General features: G+C 46.5%; 1 protein-coding gene across 15 annotated transcripts in view; it reads right to left on the bottom strand.

Moving 5' to 3' along the window:
* Nucleotides 1-22,368, bottom strand: part of PIGG (phosphatidylinositol glycan anchor biosynthesis class G (EMM blood group)) — a 51,689-nt gene that overhangs the window by 23,625 nt on the left and 5,696 nt on the right. For 14 of the 15 annotated variants that reach the window (XR_012091658.1, XR_005235134.2, XR_005235130.2 and 11 more), the window contains exons 3-6: nt 21,007-21,216; nt 19,337-19,525; nt 9,854-9,995; nt 1,820-2,032 (exon numbers count right to left, since the gene is read on the bottom strand). Coding sequence is in view for 10 of the 15 variants with exons in the window: in XM_008018214.3 (XP_008016405.1) it covers nt 1,820-2,032; nt 9,854-9,995; nt 19,337-19,525; nt 21,007-21,216 (754 nt within the window). In the remaining 5 variants the exon portion in view is untranslated. The remainder of the gene's footprint in view (nt 1-1,819; nt 2,033-9,853; nt 9,996-19,336; nt 19,526-21,006; nt 21,217-22,368) is intronic. The other variant, XM_008018215.3, reaches the window with a different exon arrangement.

The raw sequence follows: 22,368 nt of genomic DNA on the forward strand, positions 1-22,368 counted from the left end.
GCTGCCGAGGGCTCTCGCCTGCCCAGTACCAGCTCCTACTCCCATTAGGGTGGCTGTGTCTGCTGCCGAGGGCTCTCGTCTGCCCAGTACCAGCTCCTACTCCCATTAGAGTGGCTGTGTCTGCTGCCGAGGGCCCTCGCCTGCCCAGTACCAGCTCCTACTCCCATTAGGGTGGCTGTGTCTGCTGCCAAGGGCTCTCGCCTGCCCAGTACCAGCTCCTACTCCCATTAGAGTGGCTGTGTCTGCTGCCGAGGGCCCTCGCCTGCCCAGTACCAGCTCCTACTCCCATTAGGGTGGCTGTGTCTGCTGCCGAGGGCCCTCGCCTGCCCAGTACCAGCCAGGCCCTACCCTACTTTCCACCTGACGAAGTCACTCATCAACCCCGGCAGCCAGATCCGAAGCTCAGTTCTCAATTCCTGATTTTATTCGATACCAACCTTTGACACAGCAGCCCACTCCCTGCTTCCTGAAATTACTTCTTTACATGGCTTCCTGGACACCAACACCCCACCCACAAGCACCTGCCTTGCAGAACTGCTCCCCCTAAGTCGTGCCCTCCTGAGGAAATGATTACCCTGCTCCTTCGCTTTCAGCTGAAAGTCCCGGAGTCGTACCTAACGCCTCTGCTCTGCTCATACCCAGTCTCTCAGCACATGAGCAAATCCTGTCTTCACGACCCTCAAAATTTTTCCAGAACGCAACCACTTCTCCACCGCCACTGCCTGGGCACTGGCCACCCTCACCTCTCACAGACGTACAGCCACTGCCTCCTGACTGGTCTCCTCCCACAGCACAAAGCAGAATCCTCCACAAGGGTACCTGAGACAGCCTTTGAAAATGCAAGTGGAGGACTCTAGCTCTCACCAAACCCTGCAGTAGCTCCCCATTTAACTCAGATAAAGGTGAAAGCCCCTGCAGTGCCTAGTGGCCCTCATGCCGTAATGCCATCTCCTCTGCCCTGCCTTGCCACTCTGGCCCCTGCTCTGACCATCCCCTGAATGTGCGCCCCGTGGAGGACCCTGTCTGCTGCCCCCACAGCCTGTAATGTGCCCTCCCAGATGGCCAGCGGCCAGCCTGCCCCAGCGGCTCCCCAACCCGCTTCACTTCCCACCTCATGCCTGTTTATTCTTTTTTTTTTTTTGAGATGGAGTCTCGCTCTGTCGCCCAGGCTGGAGTGCAGAGGCGCGATCTCAGCTCACTGCAACCTCCGCCTCTGGGGTTCAAGCGATTCTCCTGCCTCAGCCTCCCGAGGAGCTGGGATTACAGGTGCCCGCTATCATGCCCGGCTAATTTTTGTATTTTTAGTACAGATGGGGTTTCACTCTGTTGGTCAGGCTGGTCTTGAACTCCTGAATTCATGACCCGCCCACCTCAGCCTCCCAAAGTGCTGGGATCACAAGTGTGAGCCACAGGGTCCAGCCCTGTTTATTCTTTTCCTAAGGTACTTGTCACCATTGGCCATCAATCACTTCCTTTTCTCTCCTCCCTCTGGAAGTTTCCATGAGGGCAGAGCCTCGTACCACTCAATGATCTGTCTCCAGTGCCTGTAACAGCCTCTCATTCATAACAAGATCCTGGTAAATAGCTGTTGAATGAATAAATTTATGAAAGAACTTTAATTAGATAACTGCATCTGAGGGTGTTGCCAATGGTGATGGTTAAAAGTTCTAAGAAAACAGAAGCACAGTCTGTATAATCAAAGAGTAGTGATGAAAAAATATTCCTGACAAACTGCATACCACAGAAAGACGTCGGAGAAGCACGACCTCAGTGGAAACACACAGCTCTGACAGAGTTCGGAAATGATGAGTTGACTGACCTTTTTCATACGACGGTACATTCTCTTGCAACAGTTTACTAAGCTGCACTGTATTCAAATGTAAAAATCTCAACTGCTCTCTCATTGGTCTTCCTTCCACCACCGGGAATAGAAGGCTCCCTACGCTGTCTTTTGGAATCGGCAAACCAAGTGCTATCGCCAGGGTCGCGGCCACATCCGTCTGTTGGACACGCTTTGGATGTCGGATATCACCTAGAGAAAGAAAACATTTTAAGTAACAGACTTCTAGAAAGTGTAAGATGGTAGTCATTCTTGAATTAGACCTTCTACAACTAACATGAGCCAAATGATCCGTCTCTTCACACCATTCAACACAGAATCGTACAGGAATCACCTCACTGCTTGCTGTGTCGATACAGTTACAGAACCCACTCTATGCCAGGGGCGGTGTCTTTCCTTCAGTAACCTGCAAAAGGCTGGGAGAGAGACACATGCGAGGAATTCCATACAGTGAGGCTACAGAGCACAGGCTGAACACAGAGGAAGCAGGTGGTCCAGCAGACATGGAGGGACCGTCACTTTGGCAAGGTCAACAGCCAAGCGAGAATGAAGTAAGGCTGGGATTGCTGACAGCCCGGTCCCTCTGGATTTGGAGTGTCCCATGCACTGCCCTCAACGAGCACACATGCTGTTGCTCACGGAGAAAATGAACCCTTCACGGCTCCGGAGCAGCTGTGGGTGCTTCTACAGGGGAGCGCAGAATGAGGCAGGTTCAGCTGGGCCAGGTGCTCTGATCAACTTGGACAAGCTGGACATCTGCCTGTTGGCTAAAGCTCAATCCCCAACAGGGAGTGGTTATCCTCCCATCTCCTTGCAAGAATGGCTGTGATGTCAGCACAATGGGCCTAGGCCACTGCTCTGCCACCATCCACTATGATTTCGGAGGAGACACTCAACTTGGTCGGAGTGTTTTCATCTGTAACGACAGCCAACAGCTCCATACCCCGAAAGTTCAATGCATACCTGCAGGGCGCTAACAGGCCACAGGGACGGCTATTTAGGACGGGTGGTGTGTGAGCTGTCTTTAGATACTCAGGTGTGAGTCTGTGGAGGTTTTACTTTGAGTGTGGTAATTTTTTGTTGTAGGGAGTTTTTAATTTGGTCAGATTTATTAATCAGGTCTTGGCCAACTCTCTAATGATGGCTTCTAGGTCATGCTTAGAAAGAACCTTCCACTCCAGTGTGGCTGCTTTCTTCCAGTACTTCTTTCTTCTAGTATTTTCTTACACTAAGTGCTTTGAGCTGACACAAAAACTGAAACACAAAAACAAAAACAAACCCACCTGAAATTGCTTTTGACCCTCATACTGGCAATGGCAGTGCTGGCATGGTTATTCTGAGACTGTTGTGTGTCTATTGCGGGATAAAGCCAATGAGTCATTATGTGATATTCTAATTCTATCGTATTTGGAGTTGTTGACAACCAAGATTCTAAACTTAGGGAGAAGAAAGTACAGATGTAAGACCTAAGAAGTCAATTTTACGGTTTTGAAGGTGAATTAATACAAACACAAGATCATTTTATCTTAAAACAATCTCTTCTTTCTGTCTAGAAACAATGACCAACCACTCAGAGCTAGCACTGGTAGCTCTGAGACAGTGGTCTTGAAATACCACTTTCCACTAAAAAGAAGCAGGGCATCCTGGAGAAATCGCTGACTGCAGGTCTCAAGAAGGAAATGCACGAGTAAACCGTAGTAAACCAAAGAGTTTTGGGGCTGGGGACCTAGAGATTTACAGAGACTTAAGAGACACATAAACAAATCACAATGTATGGTCTTTTTTTTTTTTTTTTTTTTTTTTTTTTGAGACGGAGTCTTGCTCTGTCACCCAGGCTGGAGTGCAGTGGCCAGATCTCGGCTCACTGCAAGCTCCGCCTCCTGGGTTCACGCCATTCTCCTGCCTCAGCCTCCCGAGTAGCTGGGACTACAGGCGCCCGCCACCTCGCCCGGCTAGTTTTTTGTAATTTTTAGTAGAGACGGGGTTTCACCGTGTTAGCCAGGATGGTCTCGATCTCCTGACCTCGTGATCCGCCCGTCTCCGCCTCCCAAAGTGCTGGGACTACAGGCTTGAGCCACCGCGCCCGGCCACAATGTATGGTCTTACTTGTAGCCTGATTCAAACAAGTTGAAACACTTAGAGAGAGACAGATCTTGGAGGGATGAACACTGTTCGGTGATATTAAGGAATTAACACTATCTTAAAAATGTGATAAGGGCATGAAGATTACGGGGGTAAAGAGCACATATCTTTTAGAGGTCTGCTTCCAAATAATAAAGGAGAAGGGAAATGAGCGTGAGCACAGATGAAAGAAGATTGGCTATAACTGGCCAATAACTGGTGAAGCTAGACTAGCGGATTTATTATACTACTGTGGCTACTGGTCTACGTCTAAAATTTTCCATACTATAGGCTTTTAAAGACATTAACATGCTTTGATCTGGATTGATATTGTTGTAAAGAATAAGGCAGACAGTCTGCATTACCTTTTTCCAAAAGCTCAGCCAGGGGTACCAGCATCATTTATCGAGCACCATGTCTTTTCTACACTAATCTGAGATGCCCCCTTTATCACCAAATCCCCAGATACACTGAGGTCTATTTCTGGCCTCTTTATTTTGCATATTTGACTGGTTTGTGACCAGTTCTTGCCCGCACAAACTATTTTAATCACTGTAATTCTGAAATACAAACACAGGGTAGGCTTGTGGATTGTACCCCACCAACGATGAGGGGCCACGAAAGAAGTTCCAGCACTTCAGAAAACCATTCCCACAGCCCAGCAGCATTCTTTCACTGCCGGTCTCTACCTCCACTGGCTCGCCTGCAGAGTCTTCAACATTCAATCCACAAGTGATAAAACATCCACTAGGTGCCAGGCACCACTGCAGGCTTGGGGGACAGAACAACAAATAGGGTCAAACATTCTAGTAGCAAGAGGCTGAAAATAAAACAGACCTGCTCTGCCCTCTGTGGACGTCCACGAACAGGCATGCTCTCCTTCCCAAACCTCTTGACTCTGGAGCAGCCAGACCTGTGCTGCCCACATGGCGAGGTCAGCACTCTGGGGATGGGCAGTGGCGGGCTGAGTGTCTCTGAAGTCACTCACTACACAATCCAAAACTGCTTATTTTGAAAATAATAAACACCTTAACATTTATTTTTATTAACATAAAACGAAAATTTGCATGCATTTTTTTTTTTTTTTTTTTTTTTTTTTTTTTGTTGAGACAGAGTCTCGCTCTGTCGCCCAGGCTGGAGTACAGTGGCCGGATCTCGGCTCACTGCAAGCTCCGCCTCCCGGGTTCACGCCATTCTCCTGCCTCAGCCTCCCGAGTAGCTGGGACTACAGACGCTCGCCACCTCGCCCAGCTATTTTTTTGTATTTTTTACTAGAAACGGGGTTTCACCGGGTTAGCCAGGATGGTCTTGATCTCCTGACCTCGTGATCCGCCCGTCTCGGCCTCCCAAAGTGCTGGGATTACAGGCTTGAGCCACCGCGCCTGGCCATTTGCATGCATTTTTAAGATAAAAATCCTTCAGAACTATAGGGAATAGTGTTAAGAGTAGCTCCATGAACTTGCTCATCAATGAAACAAGCATAAATGGTAAAAATTTTAAAAACCACTACTACCACCATTCACAGTCTCTGGAAATTGTCTAGGAGTACACAACAAATGAAGAAATCTTTATTCAAGAAAATCCTCTAGGCCTTGGTAAGAAGCATAAGAGTCTGTAGCCCTTGAACCGTGTCCTGCTCCATCCCTCCCCCTCCTAGCCCAGTGGGACAGAAACTCTCCTGTGGTGGGTGCAGCCCAGAACACAGAGCTCCCTTTCCCCCAGCTCCAGATGCAGGGTTGGTTATACGATCGCCCTCTCATCTCCCCCAGTTCCCGATAGAGGATTATGCGCTCTCCTTCCCATCTCCCCCTGCTCTTCTTTTCCTCGTCAAATAGAGAATATCAATAAGAGATAGAAATTATTATTATTATTTTTAGATGGAGTTTCACTCTATCGCCAGGCTGGAGTGCAGTGGCACAATCTCGGCTCACTGCAACCTCTGCCTCCCGGGTTCAAGCGTTCTCCTGCCTCAGTGTCCTGAGTAGCTGGGATTACAGGCACCCACCACCACATCTGGCTAATTTTTGCACTTTCAGTAGAGATGGGTTTCATCATGTCGGTCAGGCAATCTCGAACTTCTGACCTCGTGATCCACCCGCCTCGGCCTCCCAAAGTGCTGAGATTACAAGAGTGAGCTGCCGTGCCCGGCCAGAAATTATTCTTTAAAAAGCATCAAATGAAACTCTGGAGTTAAAAAAATACGATAACTGCGGTGGCTCAAGCCTGTAATCCCAGCACTTTGGGAGGCCGAGATGGACGGATCACGAGGTCAGGAGATCGAGACCATCCTGGCGAACACGGTGAAACCCCGTCTCTACTTAAAAAATACAAAAAACTAGCTGGGCGAGGTGGCAGGCGCCTGTAGTCCAAGCTACTTGGGAGGCTAAGGCAGGAGAATGGCGTGAACCCAGGAGGCGGAGCTTGCAGTGAGCTGAGATCCGGCCACTGCACTCCAGCCTGGGTGGCATAGCGAGACTCCGTCTCAAAAAAAACAAAAAAATAAATAAAAAATATATGATAACTGTTGGGCGGCTGAGGCAGGCAGATCACAAGGTCAGGAGTTTGAGATCAGCCTGGCCAATACTGTGAAACCCTGTCTCTACTAAAAATACAAAAATTAACCAGGCATGGTGGTGGGCACCTGTAATCCCAGCTACTTGGGAGGCTGAGGCAGGAGAATAGCTCGAACCCAGGAGGCGGAGGTTGCAGTGAGCTGAGATCATGCCACTGCACTCCAGCCTGGGTGACAGAGCAAGACTCCATCTCAAAAAAGGTAACTGAAACAGAATATTCACTAAAGGGGTTTAACAACAGACCTGAAGCCAGGCGTGGTGGCTCACGCCTGTAATCCCAGCACTTTGGGAGGCCGAGGCGGGTGGATCACAAGGTCAGGAGATCAAGACCACGGTGAAATCCCGTCTCTACTAAAAATACAAAAAATTAGCTGGGCACAGTGGCAGGCATCTGTAGTCCCAGTTACTCAGGAGGCTGAGGCAGGAGAATGGCATGATCCTGGGAGGTGGAGCTTGCAGTGAGCTGAGATCGCACCACTGCACTCCAGCCAGGGGACAGAGTGAGACTACGTCTCAAAACAAACAAACAAACAAAACAAAACAAAACAATAGACTTGAACTGGCAGAAGAAAGAACCAGCAATTTAAAAGACAGATCAATAGAGATTATGCAACTTAAAGAATAGAGAGAAAATTTTCCAAATTTGATGAAACACATCAACCTACACATGCAAGAAGCTCAATGAATTCCAAGTTGAGTAAATATAAAATACAGATTATAGCAAAAATGCTAAAAGACAGAGAAATGGGAAACCCAATCAGATTTAAGAGTTGACTTTTCATCAGAAACCATTGAGGACAGAACGCAGTGCGACAGCATATTCAAAATGCTGAAAGAAAAAAATAGCCAACCCAGTCTTACAGTCAGCAAAACGATCTTTCCAAAAAGCAGACAAAATAGACATCCCAAATTTTTTCTAAAACAAAAAATTCTTTGCTAGCAAATCTGCTAGCAAGAAATACTAAAAGAAATTCTTCAGGCTGAAAGCCAGTGACTCCAGATCAAATTTCAGATACATAAAAAAGCAAAGAGCATCAGTAAAGGTCATTACATAATTACGAAAGATACTATAAAAGCATTTTCTTCTTTCCTCTCCTGATTTAAAAGCAATTATATAAAACCATATCTATATAATTATGCCATCAGTTTATAACATACAGAAGAGCGACATATTTGATAACAACAGCACAGAGGTGGCAGGTGGGGACACGCTATACTGGAGTAAGAAAATGACAACATAGGAAAATAAACATCCACACAAAAAGCTATACACACATGATCACAGCATCATTATTCATCATGGGCAGAAAGTGGAAATAACCCAAATGTCCACCAACTCACGAATGGTCAATGAATGTGTTAAATCCATGCAATGGAAGACTATTTAATAACAAAAGAAATGAAGTCTTTTTTTTTTTTTTAAGACGGGAAGTTTCACTCCTGTCAGCCAGGCTAGAGTGCAATGGCACGATCTCGGCTCACTGCAACCTCCGCCTCCTAGGCTCAAGTGATTCTCCTGCTTCAGCCTCCCGAATAGCTGGGATTACAGGCATGCACCACCACACCCAACTAATTTTGTATTTTTAGTAGACACAGGGTTTCTCCATGTTGGTCAGGCTGGTCTCCAACTCCCGACCTCAGGTGATCCGCCCGCCTCGGCCTCTCAACTTGCTGGGATTACCGGCGAGAGCCACCGCGCCCGGCCTAGAAATGAAGTCTTGATACATGCTATAACTATGAACCTGGAAAAACACTATCCGACATGAAAGAGGCCACACACATGAGACTACGTGGTTCCATTACACAAAACACGCAGAAGGGGCAAATCTACCAAGATGATGATTACCTAGGGTTGGGGGAGGGACAGAAGACTGGGCTGGGGAAGAGGAAGGCGGCTGCAGAACAGTATGGGGTTTCTTTCTGAGGTGAGGAAAATGATGTAAAATTGACTGTGATGATGGTGGCCCAACGCTGTGAGTACACCAGAGTACGGTCCTGGCTCATGAAACGGGCACGATGAGAATAAAGAAAACACAACATAACCAACTCTCAGGACTGAAGCTGGTGATGAGATTGGCACGTGCAGGCAGCCTGCACGCATGCAGCCGCCCCCACCATTCCCAGCTCTGCCAGGTCAGACATTCAAGATGAAGAAGCTTCATAAAAAGATAGAAGAGGTCAGGTGGAGATGCTTCCCCAACTAACTCTCACTTCAGTGAAAGGGCTGTTCATTCAGCAGGTATTTGCTGGCAACTGTCACGTGCCAGGCAATGTTTCAGGCTCATGGTGGGCAAAACAGACATGGTCCTGTCCTCATCTGGCTTAAAGTGTAATGTGGAGGCAGATGTTATATGAATCCCATAAATAAACAAAATCCATCAATAAGTCTGCAGTGATAAACCATGCCAAGAATGATGAATGGGGACAGCTAGAGAGATCAATCTGACCAGTGCGGGGCCTATCCATGGCATTTACAACCACAGAGGCAGGTGAGACCATATCTCCAGGGCAAATGGAGAACGAAACAAGAAGGCAGTCCAGTAAAAAAGACCAGGGAAAGGAAACTAGGCTAGCAAAGGAGAGAAAAGGAGGAAAACCAGAAAGATGTGAGGTCCCAGAAGCTACGGGACCAGCAGCGCTAAGGGTGCTAAAGGGTCAGTGAGAGCAGTGCCCGAAAGCGTCTGCTGTGCTTGACAGCACTGCAGAAATAACCGCTGAGCTCACCGCGAGTGAGTCCGTGAAGTGGGGCAGCAGAAGCCAGGCGCCAGCGGAAGGCAGGCCGCCGACAGGACAGCAAGGCCGACGGCCGCAAGGGCAGAGTGCGTAGGCTGGCGGCTGAGTCAGGGCACAGGTCAAAGTGGGGTGTGTGTGTGTTTGGGGCGTGTCTGAATAGTGACAGACGGGGCCTGTGTCTGTCCTGCTCTGGCTGGGTCCCATGACTCTTGCTGACACTGCTGTTCGATAGATGGTTTTCAATAATGCAAACTTTTTAAAAAGCCGAGGTATTCATGTTTCCTTCAGTTCACATGTGCTGTCCAGATGTCTGAGCTACTGGCAGTTTTTCTCAACAGTTCCAGATATCCAGGCAGCAACACTCATACAACAAAATTCTGATGAAGAATATTTGTTTGTTAAGGATTAGGGGAAGGAATGTAACTTCAGATCCCGAAAGCCTTTTGCCCCATTACTTTTCATTCTCACATTGCTCAGGGACTTCAACCTTATGGAGCTTCTAAAAAACAGGTTTTCAAAATTAAAACCAGACTACAGAAAACAAATATAACACAGTTTCCAAATGTTAACATTCCTAAATTCTTACCAGGTTTCCTTTCAAATGCAGAACTGATTAAAATCAGAGGTGTATTCACTTCCTCCATGGAGGAGGCCCCGTGACTTCCTGTTTCAGACATGCCATGGTCACCGCAGAGAACCAGCAAATTGGGTAAAGGCGTCTCTCTCTCCTATGAGGCAAAGGAAAACTATTTCAACTGCGTTCAGACTGAAGAGAGCACATCATCTTAAGAAGACAAGTTTCAGTTTTAGCTTTACTTTACAGAGTTATAGCTCTTTCTCAATGAATTAGATTTTTTTTTCCCCTATGAGCTCATAGCCAGATCACAGGGTCACAGTCAAATAACATCATAAATGAAGTCCACAGCATTGTACGCAGCTCATGGAGCACAGCAGGTTGCATTTCTGCCCTCTGATGGCAGAAGATTTGTATCTGGTTTCTGTCTTTGCCACTGCCAAGCTGTGAGACTCTGGACACATTCTACTCCGTGCCTTCGTCGCCTCATCTGTCAAATGGAATCTCTTCCACAGGACTCCGGTGAGAACACAACACACAGCACAAGGCAAGAGCTCTGAACCACCACGTGGGGGCACCCATCAGGCTTCTCTGCCCCTGGGGCTGCAGCCACACAGCCTTTGCTGCTCCGGGAAAAGCCAGGCAGGCTGTGTCTGACCCTCGCTGCTGCTCCTCCACCTGGAACACTAGTGCACAGACCACACCGTCTGCCCCTCCCTCCCTTCAAGTCTCTGCTCACCCTGCACACATCTTCAGGGAAGGCTTCTCTCAACATCTGTTGAAAGCCCCTCCTCCTGCCCTCTGAGTTTCTGCAGCACTCATCACTTCCTCACATACTTATTTACTCATGTTTCGTGTCTCTCTTGGCTAGAACACGAGCTTCACGAGGGATTATCGAATGTCTCACTGATGCACCAAATGCATGGACAGAAAGAGTGACACAGGACAGAAAGAGTGACACAGGACAGAAAGAGTGACACAGGACAGAGTGACACAGGACAGAAAGAGTGACACAGGACAGAAAGAGTGACACAGAACAGAGTGACACAGGACAGAAAGAGTGACACAGAAAGAGTGACACAGGACAGAAAGAGTGACACAGAAAGAGTGACACAGGACAGAAAGAGTGACACAGGACAGAGTGACACAGGACAGAAAGAGTGACACAGAACAGAAAGAGTGACACAGGACAGAAAGAGTGACACAGAACAGAAAGAGTGACACAGAAAGAGTGACACAGGACAGAAAGAGTGACACAGGACAGAAAGAGTGACACAGAAAGAGTGACACAGGACAGAAAGAGTGACACAGGACAGAGTGACACAGGACAGAAAGAGTGACACAGGACAGAAAGAGTGACACAGGACAGAGTGACACAGGACAGAAAAAGTGACACAGAAAGAGTGACACAGGACAGAAAGAGTGACACAGGACAGAAAGAGTGACACAGGACAGAGTGACACAGGACAGAAAGAGTGACACAGAACAGAAAGAGTGACACAGGACAGAAAGAGTGACACAGAACAGAAAGAGTGACACAGAACAGAAAGAGTGACACAGGACAGAAAGAGTGACACAGAAAGAGTGACACAGGACAGAAAGAGTGACACAGGACAGAAAGAGTGACACAGAAAGAGTGACACAGGACAGAAAGAGTGACACAGGACAGAGTGACACAGGACAGAAAGAGTGACACAGGACAGAAAGAGTGACACAGAACAGAGTGACACAGGACAGAAAGAGTGACACAGGACAGAAAGAGTGACACAGGACAGAGTGACACAGGACAGAAAGAGTGACACAGGACAGAAAGAGTGACACAGAACAGAGTGACACAGAACAGAAAGAGTGACACAGGACAGAAAGAGTGACACAGAACAGAGTGACACAGAACAGAAAGAGTGACACAGGACAGAGTGACACAGAACAGAGTGACACAGGACAGAAAGAGTGACACAGGACAGAAAGAGTGACACAGAACAGAGTGACACAGGAAAGAGTGACACAGGACAGAAAGAGTGACACAGAACAGAGTGACACAGGACAGAAAGAGTGACACAGAAAGAGTGACACAGGACAGAAAGAGTGACACAGAAAGAGTGACACAGGACAGAAAGAGTGACACAGGACAGAGTGACACAGGACAGAAAGAGTGACACAGAACAGAAAGAGTGACACAGGACAGAAAGAGTGACACAGAAAGAGTGACACAGGACAGAAAGAGTGACACAGGACAGAAAGAGTGACACAGAAAGAGTGACACAGGACAGAAAGAGTGACACAGGACAGAGTGACACAGGACAGAAAGAGTGACACAGGACAGAAAGAGTGACACAGGACAGAGTGACACAGGACAGAAAAAGTGACACAGAAAGAGTGACACAGGACAGAAAGAGTGACACAGGACAGAAAGAGTGACACAGGACAGAGTGACACAGGACAGAAAGAGTGACACAGAACAGAAAGAGTGACACAGGACAGAAAGAGTGACACAGAACAGAAAGAGTGACACAGGACAGAAAGAGTGACACAGAAAGAGTGACACAGGACAGAAAGAGTGACACAGGACAGAAAGAGTGACACAGAAAGAGTGACACAGGACAGAAAGAGTGACACAGGACAGAGTGACACAGGACAGAAAGAGTGACACAGGACAGAAAGAGTGACACAGAACAGAGTGACACAGGACAGAAAGAGTGACACAGGACAGAAAGAGTGACACAGAACAGAGTGACACAGGACAGAAAGAGTGACACAGGACAGAAAGAGTGACACAGAACAGAGTGACACAGGACAGAAAGAGTGACACAGGACAGAAAGAGTGACACAGGACAGAGTGACACAGGACAGAAAGAGTGACACAGGACAGAAAGAGTGACACAGAACAGAGTGACACAGAACAGAAAGAGTGACACAGGACAGAAAGAGTGACACAGAACAGAGTGACACAGAACAGAAAGAGTGACACAGGACAGAGTGACACAGAACAGAGTGACACAGGACAGAAAGAGTGACACAGGACAGAAAGAGTGACACAGAACAGAGTGACACAGGAAAGAGTGACACAGGACAGAAAGAGTGACACAGAACAGAGTGACACAGGACAGAAAGAGTGACACAGGACAGAAAGAGTGACACAGAACAGAGTGACACAGGACAGAAAGAGTGACACAGGACAGAAAGAGTGACACAGAACAGAGTGACACAGGACAGAAAGAGTGACACAGGACAGAAAGAGTGACACAGAACAGAGTGACACAGGACAGAAAGAGTGACACAGGACAGAAAGAGTGACACAGAACAGAGTGACACAGAACAGAAAGAGTGACACAGAACAGAAAGAGTGACACAGAACACAGTGACACAGAACAGAAAGAGTGACACAGAACAGAGTGACACAGAACAGAGTGACACAGGACAGAAAGAGTGACACAGAACAGAAAGAGTGACACAGAACAGAAAGAGTGACACAGAAAGAGTGACACAGAACAGAAAGAGTGACACAGAACAGAAAGAGTGATACAGAACAGAGTGACACAGAACAGAAAGAGTGACACAGAACAGAAAGAGTGATACAGAACAGAGTGACACAGAACAGAAAGAGTGACACAGAACAGAAAGAGTGATACAGAACAGAGTGACACAGAACACAGTGACACAGAACAGAAAGAGTGACACAGAACAGAAAGAGTGACACAGAACAGAAAGAGTGACACAGAACAGAGTGACACAGAACAGAGTGACACAGAACAGAAAGAGTGACACAGAACAGAAAGAGTGACACAGAACACAGTGACACAGAACAGAAAGAGTGACACAGAACAGAGTGACACAGAACAGAGTGACACAGGACAGAAAGAGTGACACAGAACAGAAAGAGTGACACAGAACAGAGTGACACAGGACAGAAAGAGTGACACAGAACAGAGTGACACAGAACAGAGTGACACAGGACAGAAAGAGTGACACAGAACAGAAAGAGTGACACAGAACAGAGTGACACAGAACAGAAAGAGTGACACAGAACAGAGTGACACAGAACAGAGTGACACAGGACAGAAAGAGTGACACAGAACAGAGTGACACAGAACAGAGTGACACAGGACAGAAAGAGTGACACAGAACAGAAAGAGTGACACAGAACAGAGTGACACAGGACAGAAAGAGTGACACAGAACAGAAAGAGTGACACAGAACAGAGTGACACAGAACAGAAAGAGTGACACAGAACAGAAAGAGTGACACAGAACACAGTGACACAGAACAGAAAGAGTGACACAGAACAGAGTGACACAGAACAGAGTGACACAGAACAGAAAGAGTGACACAGAACAGAAAGAGTGACACAGAACAGAGTGACACAGAACAGAAAGAGTGACACAGAACAGAAAGAGTGACACAGAACAGAAAGAGTGACACAGAACAGAGTGACACAGAACAGAAAGAGTGACACAGAACAGAAAGAGTGACACAGGACAGAAAGAGTGACACAGAACAGAGTGACACAGAACAGAAAGAGTGACACAGAACAGAAAGAGTGACACAGAACAGAGTGACACAGAACAGAAAGAGTGACACAGAACAGAAAGAGTGACACAGAACACAGTGACACAGAACAGAAAGAGTGACACAGAACAGAGTGACACAGAACAGAGTGACACAGGACAGAAAGAGTGACACAGAACAGAAAGAGTGACACAGAACACAGTGACACAGAACAGAAAGAGTGACACAGAACAGAGTGACACAGGACAGAAAGAGTGACACAGAACAGAAAGAGTGACACAGAACAGAAAGAGTGATACAGAACACAGTGACACAGAACAGAAAGAGTGACACAGAACAGAAAGAGTGACACAGAACACAGTGACACAGAACAGAAAGAGTGACACAGAACAGAGTGACACAGAACAGAGTGACACAGGACAGAAAGAGTGACACAGAACAGAAAGAGTGACACAGAACACAGTGACACAGAACAGAAAGAGTGACACAGAAAGAGTGACACAGAACAGAGTGACACAGGACAGAAAGAGTGACACAGAACAGAAAGAGTGACACAGAACAGAGTGACACAGAACAGAAAGACTGACACAGAACAGAAAGAGTGATACAGAACACAGTGACACAGAACAGAAAGAGTGACACAGAACAGAAAGAGTGACACAGAACACAGTGACACAGAACAGAAAGAGTGACACAGAACAGAGTGACACAGAACAGAGTGACACAGGACAGAAAGAGTGACACAGAACAGAAAGAGTGACACAGAACAGAAAGAGTGACACAGAACAGAGTGACACAGAACAGAAAGAGTGACACAGAACAGAAAGAGTGACACAGAACAGAGTGACACAGAACAGAAAGAGAGATACAGAACAGAGTGACACAGAACAGAGTGACACAGGACAGAAAGAGTGACACAGAACAGAAAGAGTGACACAGAAAGAGTGATACAGAACAGAAAGAGTGATACAGAACAGAGTGACACAGAACACAGTGACACAGAACAGAAAGAGTGACACAGAACAGAAAGAGTGATACAGAACAGAGTGACACAGAACACAGTGACACAGAACAGAAAGAGTGACACAGAACAGAAAGAGTGACACAGAACAGAGTGACACAGGACAGAGTGACACAGGACAGAAAGAGTGACACAGGACAGAAAGAGTGACACAGAACAGAGTGACACAGAACAGAAAGAGTGACACAGAACAGAAAGAGTGATACAGGACAGAGTGACACAGGAAAGAAAGAGAGATACAGAACAGAGTGACACAGAACAGAGTGACACAGGACAGAAAGAGTGACACAGAACAGAAAGAGTGACACAGAACAGAAAGAGTGACACAGAACAGAGTGACACAGAACAGAAAGAGAGATACAGAACAGAGTGACACAGAACAGAGTGACACAGGACAGAAAGAGTGACACAGAACAGAAAGAGTGACACAGAAAGAGTGACACAGAACAGAAAGAGTGACACAGAACAGAGTGACACAGAACAGAAAGAGTGACACAGAACAGAAAGAGTGACACAGAACACAGTGACACAGAACAGAAAGAGTGACACAGAACAGAGTGACACAGAACAGAGTGACACAGGACAGAAAGAGTGACACAGAACAGAAAGAGTGACACAGAACAGAAAGAGTGACACAGAACACAGTGACACAGAACAGAAAGAGTGACACAGAACAGAGTGACACAGAACAGAGTGACACAGAACAGAAAGAGTGACACAGAACAGAAAGAGTGACACAGAACACAGTGACACAGAACAGAAAGAGTGACACAGAACAGAAAGAGTGACACAGAACAGAGTGACACAGGACAGAAAGAGTGACACAGAACAGAAAGAGTGACACAGAACACAGTGACACAGAACAGAAAGAGTGACACAGAACAGAAAGAGTGACACAGAACAGAGTGACACAGAACAGAAAGAGTGACACAGAACAGAAAGAGTGACACAGGACAGAAAGAGTGACACAGGACAGAAAGAGTGACACAGAACAGAAAGAGTGACACAGAACAGAGTGACACAGAACAGAAAGAGTGACACAGAACACAGTGACACAGAACAGAAAGAGTGACACAGAACAGAAAGAGTGACACAGAACAGAGTGACACAGAACAGAAAGAGTGACACAGAACAGAAAGAGTGACACAGAACAGAACAGAGTGACACAGGACAGAAAGAGTGACACAGAACAGAAAGAGTGACACAGAACACAGTGACACAGAACAGAAAGAGTGACACAGAACAGAAAGAGTGACACAGAACAGAGTGACACAGAACAGAAAGAGTGACACAGGACAGAAAGAGTGACACAGGACAGAAAGAGTGACACAGAACAGAAAGAGTGACACAGAACAGAGTGACACAGAACAGAAAGAGTGACACAGAACACAGTGACACAGAACAGAAAGAGTGACACAGAACAGAAAGAGTGACACAGAACACAGTGACACAGAACAGAGTGACACAGGACAGAAAGAGTGACACAGAACAGAAAGAGTGACACAGAACAGAGTGACACAGAACAGAAAGAGTGACACAGAACACAGTGACACAGAACAGAAAGAGTGACACAGAACAGAAAGAGTGACACAGAACACAGTGACACTGAACAGAGTGACACAGGACAGAAAGAGTGACACAGAACAGAAAGAGTGACACAGAAAGAGTGACACAGAACAGAAAGAGTGATACAGAACAGAACAGAGTGACACAGGACAGAAAGAGTGACACAGAACAGAAAGAGTGACACAGAACAGAAAGAGTGACACAGAAAGAGTGACACAGAACAGAAAGAGTGACACAGAACAGAAAGAGTGACACAGAAAGAGTGACACAGGACAGAAAGAGTGACACAGAAAGAGTGACACAGAACAGAGTGACACAGAACAGAAAGAGTGATACAGAACAGAACAGAGTGACACAGGACAGAAAGAGTGACACAGAACAGAAAGAGTGACACAGGACAGAAAGAGTGACACAGAACAGAGTGACACAGAACAGAAAGAGTGACACAGAACAGAAAGAGTGACACAGAACACAGTGACACAGAACAGAAAGAGTGACACAGAACAGAGTGACACAGAACAGAAAGAGTGACACAGAACAGAGTGACACAGAACAGAGTGACACAGGACAGAAAGAGTGACACAGAACAGAAAGAGTGACACAGAACAGAAAGAGTGACACAGAACAGAGTGACACAGAACAGAAAGAGTGACACAGAACAGAAAGAGTGACACAGAACAGAAAGAGTGACACAGGACAGAAAGAGTGACACAGAACAGAGTGACACAGAACAGAGTGACACAGGACAGAAAGAGTGACACAGAACAGAGTGACACAGAACAGAAAGAGTGACACAGAACAGAGTGACACAGAACAGAAAGAGTGACACAGAACAGAAAGAGTGATACAGGACAGAAGGAGTGACACAGAACAGAGTGACACAGAACAGAGTGACACAGAACAGAAAGAGTGACACAGAACAGAAAGAGTGACACAGGACAGAAAGAGTGACACAGAACAGAAAGAGTGATACAGAACAGAGTGACACAGAACAGAAAGAGTGACACAGAACAGAGTGACACAGGACAGAAAGAGTGACACAGAACAGAGTGACACAGGACAGAAAGAGTGACACAGGACAGAAAGAGTGACACAGAACAGAAAGAGTGACACAGAACAGAGTGACACAGAACAGAAAGAGAGATACAGAACAGAGTGACACAGAACAGAAAGAGTGACACAGAACAGAAAGAGTGACACAGAACAGAGTGACACAGAACAGAGTGACACAGAACAGAAAGAGTGACACAGAACAGAAAGAGTGACACAGAACACAGTGACACAGAACAGAAAGAGTGACACAGAACAGAGTGACACAGAACAGAGTGACACAGGACAGAAAGAGTGACACAGAACAGAAAGAGTGACACAGAACAGAAAGAGTGACACAGAACAGAAAGAGTGACACAGAACAGAGTGACACAGGACAGAAAGAGTGACACAGAACAGAGTGACACAGAACAGAAAGAGTGACACAGAACAGAAAGAGTGACACAGAACAGAAAGAGTGACACAGAACAGAGTGACACAGAACACAGTGACACAGAACAGAAAGAGTGACACAGGACAGAAAGAGTGACACAGAAAGAGTGACACAGGACAGAAAGAGTGACACAGAACAGAAAGAGTGACACAGAAAGAGTGACACAGCACAGAAAGAGTGACACAGAACAGAAAGAGTGACACAGAACAGAAAGAGTGATACAGGACAGAAGGAGTGACACAGAAAGAGTGACACAGGACAGAAAGAGTGACACAGGACAGAAAGAGTGACACAGAAAGAGTGACACAGAACAGAAAGAGTGACACAGGACAGAAAGAGTGACACAGAACAGAAAGAGTGACACAGAAAGAGTGACACAGCACAGAAAGAGTGACACAGGACAGAAAGAGTGACACAGAACAGAAAGAGTGATACAGGACAGAAGGAGTGACACAGAAAGAGTGACACAGGACAGAAAGAGTGACACAGGACAGAAAGAGTGACACAGAAAGAGTGACACAGAACAGAAAGAGTGACACAGGACAGAAAGAGTGACACAGAACAGAAAGAGTGATACAGGACAGAAGGAGTGACACAGAACAGAGTGACACAGAACAGAGTGACACAGGACAGAAAGAGTGACACAGAACAGAAAGAGTGACACAGGTCTTCAGGAGGTATTAGTTGAATGAACGCACACATGGTAGGAGTGACAGCTGCTGTTCTGCAGGGCTGCTGGAAGACAGAGTCAGTGCAGTGGACACTGAGACAGTGCTGCCCGTGGCATGCGGCCCCTGCCTGGCAGACTGATGGTGGACATTCACACAGGCGCCCTGAATTCACTCAGGCAGTTGTATTTATTCTAGGGAATATCCACGTGAAACCACATCACCACACAGTGCGCGACAGCAAGCCTCACCTTCGACTGCAGCGAGGTATGGATCTTCATCAGCACGCTGTCCATCTCGCTCAGCTTGTGCCCAATCAGGGGGCTGTTGGGCCCTGAAATGTGGCCAATGTGGTCCAGCCCCAGGTAGTGGAGGATTAACATGTCCCAATCTCCTCTTTTTAATACTTTATCCAAATGCCTCGTGACATTATTATCCACCTTTGAAGGGGAAACACACGTATAAACAGCTCACCTAATTTCCCTGGATCTTCACTCCCCGGGGAAAAGGCAACAGTCATCTTAAAACCTAGGGGTTTATTCAGGTTAACAGGATTTCGGTGAGTTGAAAGACAACAAAATCTATGTCATTAAAAATAAATAAATAGGCAGGACACAGCAGCTCACACCTGTCATCTCAACACTTGAGGAGGCTGAAGGGGGAAGACTGCTTGAGGCCAAGAGTTCAGGATCAGCCTGGGCAACATAGCAAGACCCCACGTCTATAATAAATAAATGAACATTAGCATTAGATTAAACTTTTGCTAATACTGTTTTTACGTTTCTAGGCTATGGATTGAAGATATTATACAGATAATTTAAATGAGCAAGGGTTGTTCTAATAAAAATATTTTTCTGTGGGATCACTGCTGAGTTTGATGGGCATAACTAAAGGTTAGCAAATGGGCAAGTTAAATAGATCCCAAGTTGTCACGAGGTAACTAAGGGCAACTGGCAGTTAATTAAAGACAGGACAGTACCCAGAGTTGAAGTAACCAGCAGGACAGTGAAGCTAAGGGCACCTACATGTGTCCTACAAGAAGGCTGTTCTTGGAGGGAAAAAGACAGAGCACTCAGTGATCACATTTATTTCTGAAATAAACACATCATGGAGGAGAGATCAGCAGTTGATCAGCCCCAGACAGAGCTGTCAGCCTGGTGAGCCCTGACCCCTCAGCTCGCTCATCTCCCTCCCACTAAAAAAATCTCCCATGAAGAGAAGTGTTTCTCAATGATGCCATGTACAGTCAGGAAAACTCAGTCATTACTGAAAAGTAACTGTTGAAAAGCACCCCACTTTGGAACAGGATAGGACTGCAGATGTTCCACAAGGCCCAGCCATCTAGGAGGTGAAGGTGGCTAGACCCCAGGCCAGGAAGGTGTGCTGGTGTGCCCCTGCCTCAGCCCCAGGGTCTGCTTTCTAACATGCGGGTCTAATCTTTGTTGGAAAAGCTCCAGGAAAATCCCCTCGGGGCCAGGCCCCACCCAGTCCACCACCTGCCCTCAGGGCACGAAGAGGCTCTGCTTGCAGCAGAACCAACAGGGTGTGGAGTGCTATAGCTCTGCCACACGCAGAGGCTACCAGCCTGTTCTGCCCACCTGGGGAGTCCCCACTCACCCATCACAACTCGGCTCAGACGGCCCCTTGGCTGTGTCACCCTTCCTGATCCTCTCTGCCCCTCAATGGCACTCAGCTGTTCTGAGCTCTGGGTTCCATAAAACTCTGCTCACACTTGCTTCAGGTTTGTATTTCTGGGTTGTCAATACGTGAGTGAATAATTTTTAAAACTGTCCATAGTACTCCCCATAAATTAATAAAACCAAATACAAAATAGTATCATCTCTCACTAAGCAATGGTGATGCCAGGCTCTATCTAGTATGATATTCTAGTACGATTTATTTTCTTATTTTAAAAACTGACCTCTGTGTAATCTGACACGAAAAATGAGGTTGTTCCATCATATTCCACAAAATGCTTTGGGAATAATTTAACCCAGGTTTCATCTCCATAAAAGATTATTCTTTTTCCAGCTGTTTTTGCTTGTCTTATCACACTGTCTTCCAGCAGTGCAGGAGAATTGAGATTCCTGACGACATCGACAAAGCCAGGAAGGCTCCCCGTCATCAACGCCTTCAGTAAGAAAACGCAAGAATTAGACCACTGAATCCAAAACTGGAGCATGAAAAGGGCACTGAAGAATTATTTTTTTTCAGACAGGGTCTCTCTCTGCTGCTCAGGATGGAGTTGCAGTCACACAATCATGGATCACTGCAGCTTTGAACTCCTGGGCTCAAGCGGTCCTCCCACCTTAGCCTCCCAAGTAGCAGGGACTACAGGTGTGCGGCACCACACCCGGCTTTTTTTTTTTTGGGGGGGGGTAGCTACAGGGTCTCGCTATGTTGCCCAGGCTGGTCTGAAGATCATTTTATGGATAAAATAGGTGAGCATAAAGCTAGGGTATCCCTAGTACTGGTGGCTGGGTCAAAGTTAGGATAGTAATTAGGGTAAAGAAGGGAAAGTGGCACATAGATTCTGGTAAAAAACTGTAAACTCAATAATAATAAAGATAACCATATTAAAGGACATTCATGGCTCATAATAATCTTTCCAGCCGATAAGAGGTTAAAGGAGGTGGCTAGGGATAGTGAGACAACAGCAGCAGCCAGAGAAGCAGCTATGGGTTCGTGACATAGCTGAAGCAAATGGCAAAGTGAGGTATACATTAAAAACATTAACCTGTGTATTCAAAGCCTCTGCCAGGTTCCCAATTAAGATTCAAATCTCCATGTGACAAGCAAAGTCCATCCAATTCCTAAGAATCCAGCAATTCCAACATCTACCTTTGAGTGGAAAATCAGGATGAAAGCAGTCCTAAAGCGTGAACTTTCAGCAATTTGCAAAGTGAACGGGGCCAGGGAGGCCAGTGGGATGGTCTCTTCTGCTCCCGCCCTCAATGTTGCACCATATTTTCTGGGAGGGGTGGGGGGTGACATGTTCTTATATCCTTCTGATAATAGAATTGAGTCAAGAATTTCCCTGATTTTAGCATAGAACCTAAGAGGCCATCGTAATGGGTAACAGATCTCTGTGATTTAGACTTATACAGCCACCAGAGCCAGCACTGGCATCCTGCAACCTGTGCAATGAAAATAAACAGGAACCTGGATAACACCAGCAGGTGAAATAATTTTACCAAGACATCTTTAACGGTAAATAAATGCAAGTATGAATTATCCAGACTTCTGGAATGCTACGGGGAGGAGCTCAGCAAAATCTCCCCCC

This window comes from Chlorocebus sabaeus, chromosome 27 (assembly GCF_047675955.1).
Source record: "Chlorocebus sabaeus isolate Y175 chromosome 27, mChlSab1.0.hap1, whole genome shotgun sequence".
Lineage (NCBI taxonomy): Eukaryota > Metazoa > Chordata > Mammalia > Primates > Cercopithecidae > Chlorocebus > Chlorocebus sabaeus.